Here is a 19,446-nt window from a genome sequence, read left to right as displayed (position 1 = left end):
AGTTTAGTTTTGTTACTAGCTCAGAAGTACATGCAGTTGTAACAGGCAGGTTCAATTAGCAAGCTAAAATGCCTTGTGAAATACATAACAGATGATGCTTGTGAAGTTGTGATGTGGGAAAATAATAATTTCTTACGGTGTCAAACATATGATGAGCATATAATTGCCGGCAGAACAGAATGGCCATGTTTGGCGGGCACAATTCAGAAGAACACAATTCGAACACCGTTGCTCTTGCGCTTAGTGGTTAGTGCTTTAATCGTCTGTGTAATCGAGTAGCGTATTGTACTCGAATGGCAAGAACCTATAAGCCTGAAGATGTAAAATCTAAGTTTTTACTCTTTTTGACATTTTATAATAAGTACAATAATGATGCGAAGTTCCCAGCATTCTATGACTTCTTCCAAGAAAGAAGTCAAATTTGAAAGGAACTTTGGCAGGACGTGTACCGTTGATAGGGGCACCCGTCCGTCCAAGAGCCTGCATACATAGATGTGCTGCATGCCTGCATGTACCACGGGCACATAGACGACTTGTGATACAACATAAAATCTTGCTGATGCATGAGGTAGACCTGCTAATCTGAAGTCGCATAAACAAGCTCTCTCTGACACAAGACTAAAAACCAAGAATAAGCACCATTTTGCTTCAGAGTATAGAATTCATGGATAACATATTTTACAGCAGGGCACAAAGCGCAGTAAACTGGATATTTGGTGATGCGTCGCAGTCTAGACGCATATGTACAACAGATCACCACAAGTGGGGCAGAGGTGCCCCCATGACTTTGTAAAGATAACTCATCAGCAATGGGGAAAATGCTGGTGCTGTCCGAGTCTGATTTCCCCCCAGCCAGTACATATGGATGCCACTGGCGACACTAAACCTACAGAATTTGACCACTTCCACATGGCAAAATACAAAATATTGCAATGTACCCTCAGCTAAGATTACTCAGATTCATCCTCTGAATCTGCAACAAACTGTGCAATATCATCTTCAGAACCCGATAAAGTAGTGTCTGGTTGCTTAGACACCGGAGTGGGCCTTTGCCTCAGTGTTTTCTTTGTCATTGGAGGAGGGGTGAGCTGACCAGGATGCATAACCTCATCATCATTCTTCACATTTCTTTGACTTCGACGGAGCCCTTGCCTAGGCTCCTTTAGCAAACGGGCAGCAAGACGAGTCCTCTTGCGTGGTACAAATACATCCTCCTCTTCCAAGTCGCTTCTGTAGGTATCAGAAGCATTATTGTTTTCATCACTATCAGCAGAGCCACCATCCAGGTCAGTATAGTCTGCATCTTCCTCATCACCAGAGCTCAGTTCACTTAGGTACTTGGCATCATCCAGTCCATCTTTGTTCTGCTTAGAATTGATGTCTGATCCTCCATTGGCCCCTTTGTCTCCCAGATCATGTGAATCATGTTTTGCTTTCCTGCATACAGGTAACATAAGTCTTAAAAAAATAATGCTTTATGGTTGCCTCATAATGAACGGAACGATTCTATAATTTCAAAGCTAATTTAGACATAACCAATTGAGATTGCAATCCATAGTTCATATGTGATGATATTTCTTTGATATTTGAAAGGCAGCCTTAATTCCCACTTCCTGGAGTCTTCTATACAGAATTTTTGCAAACAAATATCTCATCTATCGTGCTTGTTACCATAAGATAACAGATGCTTGTATTTCCACAGTGGTGCTAATGCTATTGATAAGACATAAGACACTATGGAGTTATGGAACTGCGTGAACTTACGATGCAGCTCTTATCGCCTCCTCAATCGAACGATCATAAGCAGCTGCATAAAAAATAAATCCAAGATAAGAAAAAAGATGGTCTTTCAAACATTTTTTAATCCAATCATAATAGATACTGGGAGCAACATGCACCAGATATCACAAATGCTATTATCAGATGTATTCCTCCAAACCCTAGAAGGATGGGAAATATAGATCCTATACATGGGCCTCTAGATGGGCCTCTATACATGGGCTCACATATACACCAACAATATTGTACAGTTTGTGTTGTATTAGGAGTTGCCAACATCACCGCTCCACTGGACTTGAACTCAATGGTTAAAGGTAGTAAAAGCACATTAATGGATGTATCTGTAGAAAATGTCAGAATGAGATTCTGACAGAAGAAATGAGGGATGAAATTGCCACATGACATTCAGCACAGTCATCAAGCTGTGACAGTTGGACACCTCTTGCCCAGATAAAAGTATTCATAATAAGATTTGACTTTTGATGCATTTTATATTGATGAAATGATTAACAAAGAAGATCCTTACAGTAACTGTAGTTGACAGGCCTACGATTACGCAATGAACGGCTTTGGAAACTGTTAGCAAAAGCTAAAAGTTTGTCCTTCTTCTTCTGACGTTTTAAGTCCCTCTCTTTCTTCTGCAGAGTAAATCAGGTAACTAGGAATCACAAAAAAACTACTTGATGCAAAAGTTAGTGCAGCTATTTCAAATATAATATAAGCATTCTTACGTTTTTCACCCCTCTTGAACTAATTACAAAAGTATAGGTGGAAATAATATATGAACTTAAGAACCATCTCAGCTGGTATTTACCTTTTGTAACTTCTCCACAGCTGGAATGATTTCTGCCTTAAGATGCTCTGCAATAGCATATTCAGATCGGCCCTTTCTAGATAACTTCTCCTGTAAATATCTTATGTCAAATATAGTAGTAAAATACAAGTGCACATGAAAAATATATCAGCAGAAACCCTTACTGATATCTCAAGAAACTCCTCCAGGTTAGTTGCAACTGTTTCCCAGTGAATATTGATGTCTGGTTTTGTCAAACGGCCACTCTTTCCCTTCCAATTCTGCTTAAAACCTACCGTTACATCTTCTGTATATAATCTATGGCCAATAGTTGAGAAACCATCATACCTAACCAGCAAAAGGATTTCATATGACAAGGTCAGGAAAAGAAGCATAATGACGGGATAAGAATTTTAAAATGAAAGAGTCAATGTCTAGAACTGTCAGATAAGATGAAGTATCACATTAGAAGCACATGTATATACAAAGTGGAAAATTTCTTAATGTATACAACTCAAAACTTAGGTTAGCAGCTATTTGTCTCACTACCGGCCTCATAAAAGTCATTTAAATCATCTTTTAATTTACCCAAAAAAGAGCATCGTTCTTTAGCATTGCGCATCTGAATCAGCACAACCACATTAACTAAGCATAAAACACAGAAACACCAGCATAAATATCAAGCACAAATTGATAACCTTTTTGGTGTATTCTAGTTATGAGAATGTGATTAGATCTAACATAGCCCAATCATGATTGCATTTCAAATTCCACCATGAACTTCCTGTTTAAATTTCTGACAAGCCATCATACCAATCTATTCCGCTCCCAGAAAGACACATCATCACATCAAACTCTATCAATTTTGATTTTGAAACCTACTGATTCTGAAGCAACCTAAATTGTGAATCGCAGCAGCTCATTGACAGGAGATGATAGATCAAGGATTTGGCAATGAAAATGAACAGAAAATGACTTACCAGTATACAGTCCCATTACTGCCACTCCCTAGTTTATCTTTCCGAAAGTAGGAAATATTAGTTCCTTTCTTCATTTCATCATTGACATACCATACTGCATCATTTTGCTGTATGATAGATAATTTCAGTAAGAAAGTGTAGTAAAATACTCACATACTACTTGTGGAAGTTTTATTTATTGAACTAGGAAGACTGACTAAAATGCCCAGCTTGCTGAAATTTGACCAAAAGAAAACATTTTTCACAACTAGAGTACCTCAGATCGAACTTCACAAAGTGCTTTCAGTATTAGCAAACGCTTAATTGGATCTTGCTGCTTATACGTCTCAACTTCCTTCCTGCATGCACAAATAGGTTGCAACAATAAAATAATCAAAATATTAGACAAATGCATTGGCACACGTACACATACCCTGGATTACTTTTGAATGGGTTTGCTCCTTCAGCAACCTGAAACCAAAATAATATCAAGGTATGGAAACGCTATTGCAATCGCATCACAGAAAAGGGTCAAGCCACGTGAACGCAACATACCCACGACCACCAATCTGTAAGCTTCTTGGAGGTCACTATAATCCATCCATCCTCATCCTTGAGATGTTTGTTAACTGGAGGTATTCCCTGGCGTATTTGGGAGTGAAGGTGAGCAAATATCTCAAAGAAACATGACATGGTGCAAGATAAAACAATGTAGAGGGTAATTATGTTATGTCAGCAACAAGACAAATTGTGCTAACAATGCCAAGTGACGCAAATGCAGAGCGAGAATACAACATAGAGCAACTGATGCAAAAATTTGGTAACTAACATGCAAACAAGGCAAGATGGCCATCATATACACCAAACAGAAATGCTGAGAATGTGTGCATGTTTGGTTTGCAAAACTCAGAGGGACTGAGCAAAATTGATCAACTTTGACAGGCAGACAGACAAAGATAGACTATAGTTAGTGGACGACCTTCACCATGCTAGCATAATTACTTCCAGAATGATGAACAAGGACCTTGCAGTAACTGAAAAAAACAGTTACCGAATGCTTTGTTTTTGCTCATATTTTAGTTGAAATCATAAGCCATCCCATACTATCCCTAGCTTGATACAAGAAGAATGCTTGTAACTACAAGGAGTAATCTTGATATCAAATAAATGAAGGCAATCAGGAATTCACGTTACTACATAGTTAAAAAGAAACATTTCCTGGAATCCATGATATGATCAATCACAACCATGCGCTCTACCACTAGCCATAAAAGAAAAACAGAACATGATGCTTCTGTCTCTGTGAAGTTTACAGTGATTAATGAAACCACAAACACATCAAGTCATCAACACAGAACTTGTTACTCTAGGCAATCATCAAACCTCCCAGGTCTCTCCAGATAATGATTACGCCGATATGCAACTGATTTAAAAGCAAAATGCAAACACCTGATTTGAAAGCAAAAATGCAGACCCGCACAGCCACACGAAGTGGCGGATACCAAATTATGCACACACGCGAATCTGAAGCAAATAAAGCAAATATGTGAGAGCCCACGCGCACGGGGGGAACAGATAAATAAACCACCTTCAAAAGGGCAACGTGGATGCGAGCGAGGTTGCGGTTGTTCGACGCGAGCGCCGCCTCGATCTCCTCCGCCGAGAGCCCCAGGTCCGCCTTGATCACCGGCTCAAACACCTGGAACCCACGAAAGAGAACCCGAATCCTATGAACCGCGCACGGAAAAGCCGAATCGCCCCACGCGATCCGCGGATCGGGAGAGCGGGAAGAAACCCTAGGCTCACCCTGAGGAAGTGGAGCACGGAGGCGAGCTCCCAGCGGCGGCGGAGGAGGACGATGGGGTCCTCGTAGGCGGCGGAGGCCTCATCGGGAGCCTGTGCCCTCGGCGGCTTCGCCGGCGACGGTGCCCTCGCGCGCTTCGACGGCGAGGCCATCGCGGGGAGAGGGATGGGCGGGAAGGGGAGAAATTTTTGTGGGTGTCAGGCGGGAGGGAGTTGGGGGATGCTTGAGAGCCGAGGGGCGAGACGGCACTGTGGGGTTCGGCGGTGGAAGCGGTTCTATCACTCGCGCTCGAGCGGAGGGATGAGATGTCGTGGGCTTTAGCTGGGCTGGATCTCCTCCTTCCTTCAGGCCCGATGTCGGAATCAAATTGATTCTACTCATCACCGAACAAAATCTCCTCAAAGAAAAATCACACGACAAAAAAAGGAAAGAGCAAGGGGGAGGAAGGGAGCTGAGATCCATTAGGGTTAGGGTTCAGATCAGCTTTGGTGCTGCCGGAGCCAGACTAGACGAAGCTCCATGGGAGACGACGAGTCTAGCAGTTTAGCGAATGGCGAGTGGGATAACGCGGCGACACCCACACCACAGTGGTGGGGGATGGCGGTACCGGCGGCGGAGGCATCAAGCTTATTCGGATTAGCGAGGAAGCGATCGAGGGAGGTTGGTGGCAAATCTATTAAGAGTGGTGTGGTCATCGAAGCTAAGAGAGGCGGCGATGAAGGCGAGAGAGCTCAGATCTAGATGTGGGGGGTGGGGAAGATGAGAGAAGGGAGATGGCTACGGAGGATGGCGGCGGGGTAGGGGTGTGGAGGAAGAGTGAGACGGGGAGAGGGTATAGGCATGGTTTTATAAACCTAGATTAGGAGGGTTCCCCTGAAAAGGATCTTTCTACCTAATTTGGCTAAACCTAGTTGGATCAGGGAAAGTTTAGGAAAGGGATAGGTGAGCCGACACTCAGGCTTCGGCGATGAAAGAGGTTTTGTCACTCATACGGGGATGAGGTGTCATGGCCCAGGCCCAATTAGCAAGAGGCCATATTGAAGAACTTGCCAAGACAATTGGGCTCAGGATGGGCTGGATTTACCTATTTAGGCATGAATAGCAAGTATGATAATAGATAGCTTTTATTTGGTTGACATGGTATCATGGGACCGGTTAGAGTGAGAGCCCGCTGGATGCTCTTAGTGATGAGTCAAATATAATAGCAAGGTGAAGACCTTAGATTCAGGTTGAGAGTGGATTCCCCTTCCGAAGCATGTGAAGTGGCAAGGCAGGACAAGTTGGTGTTGCCAGTTGACCGATGGTAGACGTTGGTGGCAGTGGCGGATGCAGGATGAGAGACAGGGGGGCTGAAACAATGGATATGTTGATTTGTGTGAAGATTTAATGGTAATTTGAGGTTTTTGCTACAATGATTTACATGTAATTATGGGCTCTTAGGGGGGCTGGAGCCCCCCAGCCCCCTAGATCCGCCGCTGGTTGGTGGGGTGCGTTGGGTGGAGACGTACTTGGCTCTTAGCTAGAGAGGGCACACCTATGGTGGTGAAGCCAGTGTAGTAGCATCGATGTAAAAAGCATGTAGAGATGAGCGAAGTAGATGTCGCACAAGTGCAGTGTAAGGGTAAACAAGGGAGAAGATGATGCAGCTGTAGCGCCATATTGTCGGGGACCATGATTAGGGGCACCCTAATCGCGGTACTGAAATCACCCTAAAAACACAAACACATATTAGGCAACTGAGACCACGAAGGCCTACGGCCTCCTTCCAATCTGGAAGAAAGGAAATGACTCAAAGAAGCCCGGCACGCGGCCCATCTGCACCCCCCTCGGACCCGTGGGGTGATCTCCGTCTCGCTCGAGGGCTCCCATCGAGACCCTCGACCGCGCCCCGCGTCTCCGCCTCACTCGAGGGTAGCGAGCCTACCCTCGGGGAGGCGAATCGTCTCCGCCTCGCTTGAGGGTAGCGAACCTACCCTCGAGCGGGGCGAATCGTCTCCATCTCAATCGAGGCCACCCCTCGACGAAGAGGACAAACGGCCCTTCCACTCACCCGCCCGTCGTACGGAGGCATTAAATGCCAACCACTCCTCCACAACGCCCACGTCAGACGGCGTCAGGCTGCCATTCCCCACAGTGGCTGTGACCGGAGTCCCGTCCGCCAACTCCGGTCACTGCTCCGCCATGCCGGACGCTGTGGCAACACTGTGGGAACATGCGACGCGGTACGAGACGTGCTCGGCACAGCTCCCGTTACTATTCTGCCAACTCCTGCTGTCCGGACTCCACTTCACCACACCAACGGCCCCGGACCCGTCCCCTGCTCGGGAAGGAATCCGGCGTCGCCATGCGTCCCCCAAGGAAGGATGCTCAGCACTAGCAGCCGGAGGCCCGGACCTCCCCCTCGAGGGGTCCGGGACCTCCACGTGACTCCCGGACCCCCTTTGCGCACGCGCTAGCACTCCACCCAGGGGGGCCTGGACCGCCAGGTGCCCCACTACCGCTGGCGCACATATATATGCAAGACCCTGTCCTGCAGGGCCCACGGAACGCCGCCGCGCCACACCTGGAAGATGGTACACCCTACAACGACGACCACGCCACCTGCTGGAGCTGTCAAGACGCCGGCGCGATCTCCGCAAGGCCGAGGACGATGCCCAGGACGACTGCCACGCCCGACGCCATGCCCCACAGTGTACTTCCCACAGTGCTCGACCACTGCACCCCCCGCGATTCGGGGAAAAGACGACGACTTCCACGATCCCCTGTGCATGTACACCGTCCCTCCTTGTGTCTATAAAAGGAGTAGGCGGGCTTCCTTTAAGGGGGTCGCGGTCGGACCCATTCGATAGTACACAACACTCAACACCACTAAGCCTCTGATATTGGCACACGCCTCAATCAACTCCTTCTCTAGCAGAGACTTGGGAGCTTCCCTCCCTCTCTCGCCTCGCCTGTACCCCCTACTACAGGCACCTCCGGTGCAAGATAATACAGTGCCCCTCGCACACCCCTTTGCTGGGCGTACGGCCCCGCGGCCGGAATCAGGATAAACCCGTGCATTACTGTGTTGCCTCTTGCATCAACATCTGGGACGGGGAAACACGCAGCATCATTACTAGTTGGTTCCGGACCGCCGGGTCAGGACACCGACACATATATAGGAACGGTGACATCACTAACCCATGGTAAGAAGTAACAAATCATGTGAAGTGGCAAGGCAGGACAAAATGTTGTTGCAGTTGAGTGGTGATAAACAGTCGGTGGGGTGTGTCGAGTAGAGACATACTAGGCTCCTAGCTGGAGAGGGCGCGGATGTGGTGGTGAAGCTAACACAACAGCACCAATTGTAAAAGGATGCAGAAATAAGCGAAGTAGATGCCGCACAAAGGTGGTGTAAGAGTAAAAAGGGAGAAAATGATGCAGTTGTGGCACCAACATGTGGAGCGCCATAGGAGTGGTAACATCACTAGCCCATGGTAAGAAGTAACAAAACATGTGAAGTGGCAAGGCATGACAAACCGGTGTTGCCAGTTGAGCGGTGATAGACAGTTGGTGGAGTGTGTCAGGTGGAGACATACTAGGTTCCTAGATGAAGAGGGCACGGCTGTAGTGGTGAAGCTAACACAATAGCACCAATTGTAAAAGGATGTACAGATGAGCGAAGTAGATGCGCACAAAAGCGGTGTAAGAGAGTAGTGATGCAATTGTGGCACCAACAACACGTGAAGAAATAATGAACCAGTCTAGAAGGTTGGTAATCTATTTTGTGCAAGTCGATACATCCTTATAATAATATTTGGATGGTAGTTGCCATAGTATCACTAAACTAGCGGCAAGCGACCTAGTACAAAAAAAAAGCAACAAGGAAAATGGTTGATATAATAGTATCCTAAGTTAAAGTTAACCAACTTTGACCAAATCTATAGAAAATATAGTGTTCATAGAAATTCAATAAAACATATTTAGTATTCTAAATGTTATTATTTTTTATAAATTTGATCAAAGTTGATCAAATTTAATTTAAAACAAATCTAATACGACATGTAAATAAAAACAGATGGTTTAATAAGATGCCAACTGCGCACAAACCTACGCAGCCGCCCGGGCTCGACGAGTCCACGGTGAGAACGCCACGAAGATTTTAAGTACTGACAGTGATCAATGTCCGTGACGTTTTAGTCGTAGCTTATTTCACCCAGGTTCCGTAGAATGGTTAGGTCCACCACTGGTTAAACACACTAAACTTTAGTTATGGTTGTGCATACCCACCAGCCACTAGGCATGTCTGGGCCCTATATTTGTCATGCCTGCCTAGCTAGCTGGGCTGGGCGGATGACTGTCTGATTTACAGTGAAAAAAGAAGGAACAATTGAATGGGGTTAGCCAAACCTTTTTTTTAGGACTTGGTTATCTCTGTCCCGGCCTGCCCCAAGTACAACCACAGGCCTTCTCAGTTCTCAGGTCTATCTGCGGCTTGGCCTCTTGTGATTCCATGATAGAAAAATCACGCGGCACTGCGACTTCACCACACAGATAATGGACAGCACATAACTCGAGTTTATCAAAGAAAATAGACTGCAGATGTTTACTACACATCAATATCTTGCATCCATCGAAAATCAAGAAAGTATGCAGGTATACATGATCCATCAGCCAGAAAAAACGAACAATCAGTAACAACTAACAACGACAGCCCTAGCTCTAACGACCGAAGGGTTGCTGCGCGCCACCAGCTGCAAAGTTAGGGGAACCCCCGAATGCCCCAGGCCCGCCGTATGGCACACCGCCTCGTCGACCAGGAACATAGTATGGTGGCCCGCCAGCACGAGCTGAGTAGTTGAAGGAACGTGAGACTGGGTTCTGGAAGCTTGAGCTTGAGCCCCTTGCAGCCTTGGCAGCAGGGAAGGGGAAAGGTCTAGCGGCCCCCCGTGATCGCTTGTTCTGGAATCTGCTTGGGCCACCTGGCTTCTTCCTCTCTGCCTTCTCTTTCTCAAGCTTCGCTAGCTTCTTCTTTATGACCTCGGTGCTAAACACTGACTGTAGCTGGCAGGATTCTACACATCTGATGACGGACCTGTATGCATTGCCCTCCAGGTTGTTTGCCTCTTCCTGGAAAAAAAAAGTTTAGTCCACCTTGATCTTAAGCAATCAATCAAAATTACAAAGAACACAGAAGGGATCGCATGGGTTTAACAATAAAGTTTCATTCAAACAGGACCCATAAATAGACTAAAACCAATATTACAAGACTCCTCACAGGTATTCAAGAAAAAAAAGGCCCCAGTACCTCATACTGAATGGTTTATTAATCAATAAAAAATTTAAGTAATTGGAACAAGAGCAGTAGAGAAATTCTTACAAGTGCAGAACTGGAATGTCTTCCACTTTTCAACACGGCCTGAGCCTTGTCACTGCAGTCCCGCAGATAACCTTTGAGGAGAGGGACAGGCGGAAATTTCTCAAGCAAATCAGCCTCATGAGCAACATATATAGCCTCAACAACATTCCCTGACTTTATGAGTTCCTCAACAATATCTGAAAAGAAGCACCAAAGTAACTTTTGTCAACTCCAATTTGTCATTTAAACTCGCTTATTATTGGAGTACAATAAAGTGAATAAAATACTAAAGCAAAGTGTCAGATATTACAAAATCCAAATAGATTCTAACAAAAGGTTGGTTCAATTTTCTCTTAAAAGAAAATTTTCCTTCAATTCAAAGTATGCACTACTAAGTCTGGTTAACAGACTGGATGAACATATTCTACAGTAAACAAAACCTAATACTGGAACAGATTATACTTCAACTTGAAACTATGTTAGATTTAGTCCATCAAAATGCACTCTTCTGAGAAAAAATATTAAAAGCATAAAGCAATAAGCACAGTTCAACAGCTTCAACCTAAACTGAGCAATGGCAAATTCCAACCATGTTCTGTAAATGCAGACCGCTTTGAAATTCACCCTTGAAATCATGATAGATTTCAGATCAACTGAAAGCTCATGATGAATTCAGTAGTTTACATTTTTCTAAAGCTATAAATACTAAGAAGACCAATGCTGTTTCAGCACCAATGATAACATTATCACAAAGAAAATTTTGGGCATGCTTATCCAGAAATCAAAACACCAAGGCAGTCATACAGAGAAATTGAAAAATATGCCAGCTAGGATGACAATAATCATCTAAAATGCGGTGTTCAGATGGGCATCCTAAACCAGACACAAATTATGGTTACGTGTCTTTCTCATTCTTGAACAAAGATTATCAATTTGTAAAGTTAACCTAAGAAATAGCTGTAATGGTGCTACGCAAATTTCTTCTAACTCTAACATAATTTTTCAACATGCACACAATCAGTCAATCACAATTCAAAGAACAGCAATCGGGTCCTGAACCAGATACATAGAACTTATAATGTAATTAACAAACAAGATTAATTGATCATCACCTCCAAGGCTCTCCTCGAAACCAAGTACGCATGCAATCCTGGCAAGCTCCCTCTTTCGCCCATTAGGAACAAACAACCTCCTCAAGAACTCCCCATCGAACTTATCCTTCAATCCGAATGCTGCTACCATCTGCAGGAATATCTGCGCCTCAGGTTTCTCTGATGCTCCTTTTTGACCATCTCCCTTCTTCCCCTCCTTTGTCTCCTCTCCTGCACCCTTCTCTTCCTCAGGTCCTGTTTTCTCTGCTCCCTCTCCCTGCTCCGACACCTTTCCCTCTGCCTCTTCTCCCTTCGCCTCCTTTGCTTCCTTCTCTAGTTCCTCAGGCTCCTCTGCTTCCTCTGGGTCCTCCTCCTCCCCTGACCCAAGAACCAGTTCCTCTGGGTCCTCCTCTTCCTCCTCTTCCTCTTTTCCATCTCCATGCTCTTCCTTCTTTTCCATTGCTCCTGAATTCTCTACCCCCTCTACTTCCGCCATCTCCACCTCCTGGTTCTCGGATGCCAATTTGTCCATATTGATCCCAAAACGCTCTTGCCACTCCTTTGTGACCACAACCGCCCTCTCAATTAACGTGTCTCCTATCTCCGGGGGCTTCCGGCTATCAGAATCGAATAACGAGCGCAGCAGCGTGCCGAGCACCCAGAATTGTTCCTCGCTGGCGCCCTCGCCGGCGGATAAGAAATCGCTTACCACGTCGAGGACGAGGCGGGGCGGATCGACCGCGGAGGCAACGGCGGGGCCGGCCTCCCTACGGAGCGCGGTGAGCTCCCGGCGGCGCGCAGCCATGAAGCGCCAGAGCGTGGCGGCGTCCATGCGGCGGCATATCCAACGGAGGGCGCCCCGGATGTCGGAGGGAGGCGGCGCGGCGGACTCAGCCTCGGCCTCAGCAACGGCAGCGGAGAGTGCGGCGGAGGCCTCGGCGAGCCGCGCGGGGACTTCGGCCTCGCGGGCCTCGAGCGCCGCGAGGGACTCGCAGGTGGAGGCGTCGGCTGCGGCTAGGGCTTCCTCCAGGGTGGCGGAGCGGGAGGCGAGGTCCTCCTCGAGCGAGGCAAAGTGCGCAAGGGCGCGGGACCAGGCGCCGTGGCAGTCCGCGAGGAGCTGCTGGTGGGAGTCGAGGTGGGCCAGCAGGCGCCGGACCTCGCCGGCGGCGGCGGAGCCCTCGGTGGTCGCCATGAGGTGAGGGCTTCAGATTCGAAGAGGGAGTTTAGATGGACTCGGTCTCAGTCCCGGAGATGGAAGTGGGCTTTGTTTTGGATTTGCCTTGGGATCGAAATGGGCCAATTCATCTTGATGCAGTTGGGCTTATTGCGGCGGCGAAGGAGATTAGGCCGTCGTGGATGGAGGAGGTGTTGTTTCCGGGTACAACATTGGGCTGAAATGGGCTCTTTCTGGAATAATATTGGGCTTGGCATACTGCAAAAAAAGAAAAAGAAAAAGAAAAAAGAAAAAGAGGACACACACCTTGTTTTTCGAACACTACGACGGCAGGCGACCAGGCGTGTAAGTGACCTAAACCGCACATTAATAGTGTGTCAAATCATTAGCAACAGTAATTGCAATGCAATGCAAGGGGGTCACAACTCACAACAGAGTCATACTAGGAAAATAACACAGCTCCCAAACAAATCAAAAAGCAAGGCCAAAATGGAAAACTAAACACGATTGCACGAGTGTAACGAAAGTGCTCACATGAGCGCCGGTACCGAACAACATACTTTACCTGTCTTGTAGAGGCGTCTAAAATGAACTAAATTCCCCTCCAATCCCTCTCATTCCACCCCAATCCATAAATAGCCAAAAAAAGACATAAGTGTTAAATTAAAACTTCACGATCTCTCCGACTCCTATTCCTTTTGTTCGCGTGTTTACAGTAATCCACGCATTTCTACCAGATTCGCAACTGAGCATCTCCAATAGTCTTTCTAAACTTCATTATCTAAATCATCATTTGGAGAGTCATGTACATAAAAATCGCTCTCTATACATCTTCATTCTCTAACAACTTTTCTATATTTTGTTTACACTCCAGAGAGCTATTTTCACAATCTATCTTTGGCTAGCGAGAAATCCAGAATAAATTATTTAGATAAAGGAATATTAAACAATATCCCAGCCTCTATATCAAAAGATATATCCGGCCCTTAATACAAACTATGACAGATAAACAAGAAGCAAATTATAAGCCACAAAATCTATTACTAAATTACCACCCGTTCCGCACAAAGATGTATATCGCCGTCACTTCTAAGACGCAGCATACATCTGCAATATTTGTATAACCGCTTAAAGAAGTTTTTGGAGACGACTATTTTCTAACAATTTGAATACACAGATTCTCTTGGAGTAGGTAAGTTCAGCGCTCCCATGACTCGACAAGATGGAGCAACCACCGTGAACATAGGCCAAAGATACTGTCCGCTGACGTGTGAGCACAACAGAATGCGCTGGCTGCTAGTACTTTTTTTTTTTGAAACTTCTGGCTGCTAGTACTGAACACCGAGTCAGCAGACGCCCACTGCAAGCACAGGACGGAGCTAGCTGCCATCATGAATTCGCAACGTCATTTCGGAGCCTGTTGCAAGTTGCAACTCCCTTCAACGAGACCTTGAGCTGTAGCTATGATTGAAGTCTCCAACGGAATGCTCCAAAGAAGAAATTATTCTATCCGCAAAAAAAGAGAAGAAATTATTCAGCAGAAATCCAGCTATTCTCCTTTTCTTTTTTCCTTCTTGAAGAATAAAACCTATCTGGTTGCTTATTCAATGCCTTGTCGGATTCGGTGGCGCTGTGTGACCGAACCGCCAAATTAAAATTCTAATTAAGCATAATGACCGTCATTTGAACACATCAGGCGCATTAGCTTAACGGCTTAATTTGGCGATCTTTTCTCAACCCACGGCCCAATCGAAACAACACCGATAGTCTCACGCGAAGGTGGACGCAGATGGTACAAGCACGACACAAATTTGAAAATACATCAAGTATACATAAGACTCCACCTTAAGTTTTTACAAACCAAGTTTGAGTAAATACATAAAGTTTGAGTAAATACATAATTTACAAACTTTGCGTTGCTGGGATCCGGGTCCCACGAGAGGAAATGGCCTACAACTACCAAAAGTGTGCCCTAAGGAGATCCCTAACTAAACGTCTGGCTCCACAACCTCCCATCCCTCTGCATCCCGGCGGATGAACTTGACGCGGCAGGGACAGAAGTCTACGTCTGCGTGTCCTGAAATAATGGTGGCAACAAACCCTGAGTATACTAATACTCAGTAAGGCTTACCCGACCAGTGGGTATAACTTAGCCCACATATCTAGACATGCACGGCATTTGACTGGTGGTTTGTTTTGCAGAAATAGCGACTAGAGGTGTATCCTTACTTTCAAGGTTTTAACCGCATATTTCATATGGATAGACTCTCACTAATGTTCGCCTGTCTACACACGCATGTTGAAGCACCCAATTTAAGATTCAGAATAGTATCCATTTTCATATCTCTAACATCCTAACCCAATTGCTACGAGGTGACAAAGAGATAAGCCCCGTCGGCACGCCTGTCTACACACGCATGTTCGATCTGATTTAACCTTGCAAGGTGGACCTAACCGACACGGCATGCATAAGTCCTGTCGGACCACACGCACCAACCATTCCCCTCCCCGCCTCGAACTACAGGACCGCCCCACCATCATATGGTCAGCCGAGCTCAACATGAGACCACCAAAAATAATACATGCAACCTCATTTCTCTGCGACTACTCGACTACCCCAGGAGGTGAGATGGAGTCCTATACTTTCGAAGCAAGGCAGTACTAGGCTTACCGGTTTCGACTACCTCCTACTCCCGGCATGCGGTTAGTACAATTCAATCCCCGATCAGCACTGCCACAACGACCGGTCCTTAAACGACACAGACGGGGCTAAGGCACCCAGAAACCCTGTCCTGCTGCCATCCCTAAACATTCTCGTCATTCCCCATCCGGTCTCAATTCCCATATAAAAAACAATAACTCATGTACTGGAATATGATTATATATATATATCTTATATCTCGCGAGTAATCGAAAATTACTCGACTTCTAACACCCTATGTCTCGCGAGTGACAAGAGATCACTCGTCTTCTATCGGGAATCCATTAATCATAGCACTGCTATCGTCCTATACATACTAGTATAACTCAGGGGAACCTAAGGATCATGCAACTAGGGTTCCAACCAATTCCTGAACCTACTGCACAAGTATTAGAAACATAAGTCGGTGTCATAAATTCAAAAGTAATGGGACATGCACGGGGGCTTGCCTTGCGTCTGCTGCTCAGTGCTAGGGTCAGGCGGGCCTTGGGCCGGGTTCTCACGCCTCTCCTCCTGGGCTTGCTCCGGCTGCTCCTGCGGAGTCGCGATCGCCTCAAACACGACGCCCTCAGCTGCGGACGCTACACGAATGCATATGAAATGATTGAGTGCAACTCAAACTATGTACTCACTACACCCAAAATGTAAAGCCCAGCGGACTGTCCGCAACCAAAAAGCGGACCGTCCGCAGTTCAACTACGCAGTCCCACTAGAACCCCCAACGTTTCTGGACAAAACTCAACCCTATACTGCGGACCGTCCACATGTTAACTCGCTAAAGTACTTGGCGGACATACCGCCGTGCACCCTGCCAACCCACCAGAGACGAAAACGTCTCTGGACAACTTTTTAGACCCTACGGCGGACTGTCCGCTCTCCCATAGCGGACCGTCCGCAGTTCAACCCTACAACCCACCAGAGACGACATCGTCTCTGGACAAATTTCGAGCTCTGCGGCGGACTGTCCGCTCTCTAATAGCGGACCGTCTGTAGTTCTAATTTACGAAACCACCAGAGACAACATCATCTCTGGACAAATCCTAACTTGGCCTGCGGACTGTCCGGCCCCCCTGGGCGGACCGTCCGCGACTCCTATCTTTGACACCGCGCACCAGGCGGCAGCGAGCGCGGCGACGGCGGCGGCGGTCGGTCACCGACGTCGGCGTCACTCAACGGAAGGGGAACAGAGGCTAGGGAGCACAAGCAACTCACCACAAACCCGTTCCCGCGGTCGGTTGGAGCGGAGGACGACTGGAGAGGCGGATCGACAGTGGAGCAAGCTTCAAGGGGGCTCCAATGGTGACCCGCGGTGGTTGAGATGATTCCGGCCGGGGAGGAGTGGGGCTAGGGGTCGGAGAAGGTGGAGGAGGGGCTAGGGAAGATACTCACGCAAGGAATCGAAGTAGGATGGCCGGAGGAGGGAGATTGAGGGGAAGGGGCGACGTCGAGGCGAGCGGTCGAGCTCCGCTCGTTTCGGGACGGAGTGAGTAGAGCGAGGAGGAAGATATGACAGGCGGGTCCCACAAGGAGGTAAATATCTGGGCGTCACCTCGGGCGGACCGTCCACCGCCCCCTTGCGGACCGTCTGCTGTTTCTGGGTGTTACACGCTGCTTGTCAGCTTGGACCCAGCAAAAGAGCTCGTACGAACACTGCTGAATTGGCAAACTGTTAAGTTCCAAAACTCAGAGGCTCTAGGTTGCTGATCTGCTATTTTAAAATTATTTACTCATACAAAGAAAACTGAATGACGCCATCATCATCTGTTTTCAAGATAAAATCTCGTTTTATGAACCTGAACCCACCCGATGGCTTCAAAGTTTCCGAACGCAGGCATGAATTTTTTTCATGAATACGCAGTAGAGCTGCGTATCTTTATATTAATAGGTAGAAAAAAATGTTCTATTACAACAATAGTTGTGCAGCTACTATTACAGAAATAGCTAGCCGCAAAACTCAAAGATGAAAACTAGAAACCTGATTACTCAGAGAATAAACAACCTAGCCTTTTGGCTCCTGCTAGCACCCAGAATTCGGCTTCGGACTTGATGGAAATAAACATCTAGGGGAGTGTAGAAACCTGTGCTCTGAATATTCTGCCATTTCTCTCCTTCCAAATCCGCCAGCAGACCAAGGCAAATAGTGTGTCGAAACCTTTTTGCAAATTACCAGGAAGCAACGCTCTGAACTCAAGCCATCTTTCCATGATGGAGCATGCAATTCTTGGTAGTGACAGGTTGACACCCAGGGTTGCAAAGATCGCGTGCCAGACCTGTAAAGTCACGGAGCAAGAAGCGAATAGGTGATCGCTTGTTTCCGGTTCTTGATCGCAGAGACGGCAATTTGAATATGCAGGCATGAATATGCAGCACTGAACTGACCACGTACGCCCTGCATCACTGACCAGTCAAAAAGCAGGGAACGCTTATGGTCGAGAAAAGGTGGTGATCAGGTGGGAAGAGGGCGGCCGAATCATTGGCGACTAACGTGTTGCCCACAAGCCGGCCAGAGAGTTTAAGGCATGCAAAGGGGAAGCCGATTCATCGGAACAAGGCTAAAGGTTTTCACATGATCACATGCATTGCATGAGAGTCACACAATAAGCTGGTAAATGCGCACCACGCTCTTCCAGTTGCAGGCATCTCAAGCAGCAATAGCAGTCAGCAGAAGCATTTCCTTATTCATGCAAGATGCATTTTCTTGACTGCTTTACGGTCAGGATTAGCACAGGCCAAAATTCTCCTGGGAATTTGCATGAGTCTTGAAGTGACAATTCCAAGGACCTTTTTCCATTTCTCGACAGATTCCAAAAGGAAAATGATATACTGTTTTGCTGACGTGTGAACAAAACAGTATACACTGGCTTCTACTGCACGCTGAGTCAGCCGAGTCAGCGGATACCCCTGCAATCACAGGAGCTAGCTAACTGCCAGCCGGTAGCTGCCATCACAATTCAAACTCATAGCGTGATTTCGAGTCTGTTCCCAAGTCTCCTCCATGTCATGAGCTGTGCCTCCGTGCACTCCAACGTACCATTATCCCAAGACCTTGATGTACCATGTCACTCCTCCGGCCCCGTTCTGCCCGTCAGCGTGGACCGATCGAGGAGCCAGTACTGGCTCCTAGCTGATGCATGCTAACGTTGCCAAATGTTCAGATCATAAACATGATTACTTGTTGTTTATTTTTGAGGCTCTTGATTTGCTCCTCATATGCTTTGAGGCCCTTTGCCCAAACATGAACTTGTCGAGCATCTGCAGAACTAAGAAGTTTCTTTTTTTGGGGAAACCTGAAACTGCAGCAGTTCCAATAGCTCCTTATTTCTCTTCCTCATCCTTATTTTTCTAGAAAAAAAAACTCTCCAATAATTCTCTATTCTAATTCCCCATCTCCTAATAATTGGCCTATTCTCCATCTTTGTGCTCAAAAATAGTCACCACATTGTGATTCCCAATCCATTTTCCAAGTGAAGTATAGGAAACTCTTAGAGATGGTCTCTTTTTTCAATCCCCATACTATTTTGGGAGTTGGTAAAAATCATGATTTGGAGAATAAAAAATGGGTAACTCGTGGAGATGCAAGGGCACGTTTAGTTGCCAAAAAAATTTGAGCAAATTTTTTTGGCATTACAATACTAATTAGAAGTATTAAATATAGACTAATCATCATAACTCACAAGTGTGACTGGCAGTTAAATCATCACATAAGGTAGAATAATTTTTTTTACAGGACCGATTTATTGGATCCGTTTGAGATCCAAAATACGAGCTGCAGTAGGTCCGCTCGGGGTCACGCGCGTGACCCGAGCA

The 19,446-nt window shown here is 46.4% G+C and overlaps 2 protein-coding genes across 2 annotated transcripts; both read right to left on the bottom strand.

Moving 5' to 3' along the window:
* Positions 1-619: 619 nt before the first annotated feature.
* Positions 620-5,612, bottom strand: LOC120675527 (DDT domain-containing protein DDR4-like). The gene is made up of 11 exons (XM_039956729.1): positions 5,338-5,612; positions 5,120-5,230; positions 4,087-4,173; positions 3,965-4,002; positions 3,809-3,890; positions 3,553-3,659; positions 2,758-2,920; positions 2,594-2,683; positions 2,306-2,417; positions 1,765-1,807; positions 620-1,437 (listed from the first exon to the last, which is right to left on the bottom strand). The coding sequence occupies exons 1-11, from the start codon at positions 5,485-5,487 to the stop codon at positions 951-953; spliced, it is 1,470 nt and encodes a 489-aa protein (XP_039812663.1). The 5' UTR covers positions 5,488-5,612; the 3' UTR covers positions 620-950.
* A 4,260-nt stretch (positions 5,613-9,872) lies between these two features.
* On the bottom strand, positions 9,873-13,000 carry LOC120673843 (FRIGIDA-like protein 4a). Its single transcript, XM_039954875.1, has 3 exons — positions 11,786-13,000; positions 10,695-10,870; positions 9,873-10,444 (listed from the first exon to the last, which is right to left on the bottom strand). Exons 1-3 carry the CDS (start codon positions 12,954-12,956, stop codon positions 10,037-10,039), a joined length of 1,755 nt encoding a protein of 584 aa, XP_039810809.1. The 5' UTR covers positions 12,957-13,000; the 3' UTR covers positions 9,873-10,036.
* Between the last annotated feature and the right edge of the window lie 6,446 nt (positions 13,001-19,446).

This window comes from Panicum virgatum, chromosome 5N (genome assembly GCF_016808335.1).
Source record: "Panicum virgatum strain AP13 chromosome 5N, P.virgatum_v5, whole genome shotgun sequence".
In the NCBI taxonomy this organism is placed as follows: domain Eukaryota; kingdom Viridiplantae; phylum Streptophyta; class Magnoliopsida; order Poales; family Poaceae; genus Panicum; species Panicum virgatum.
This window is presented reverse-complemented; position numbering and strand designations above follow the sequence as displayed.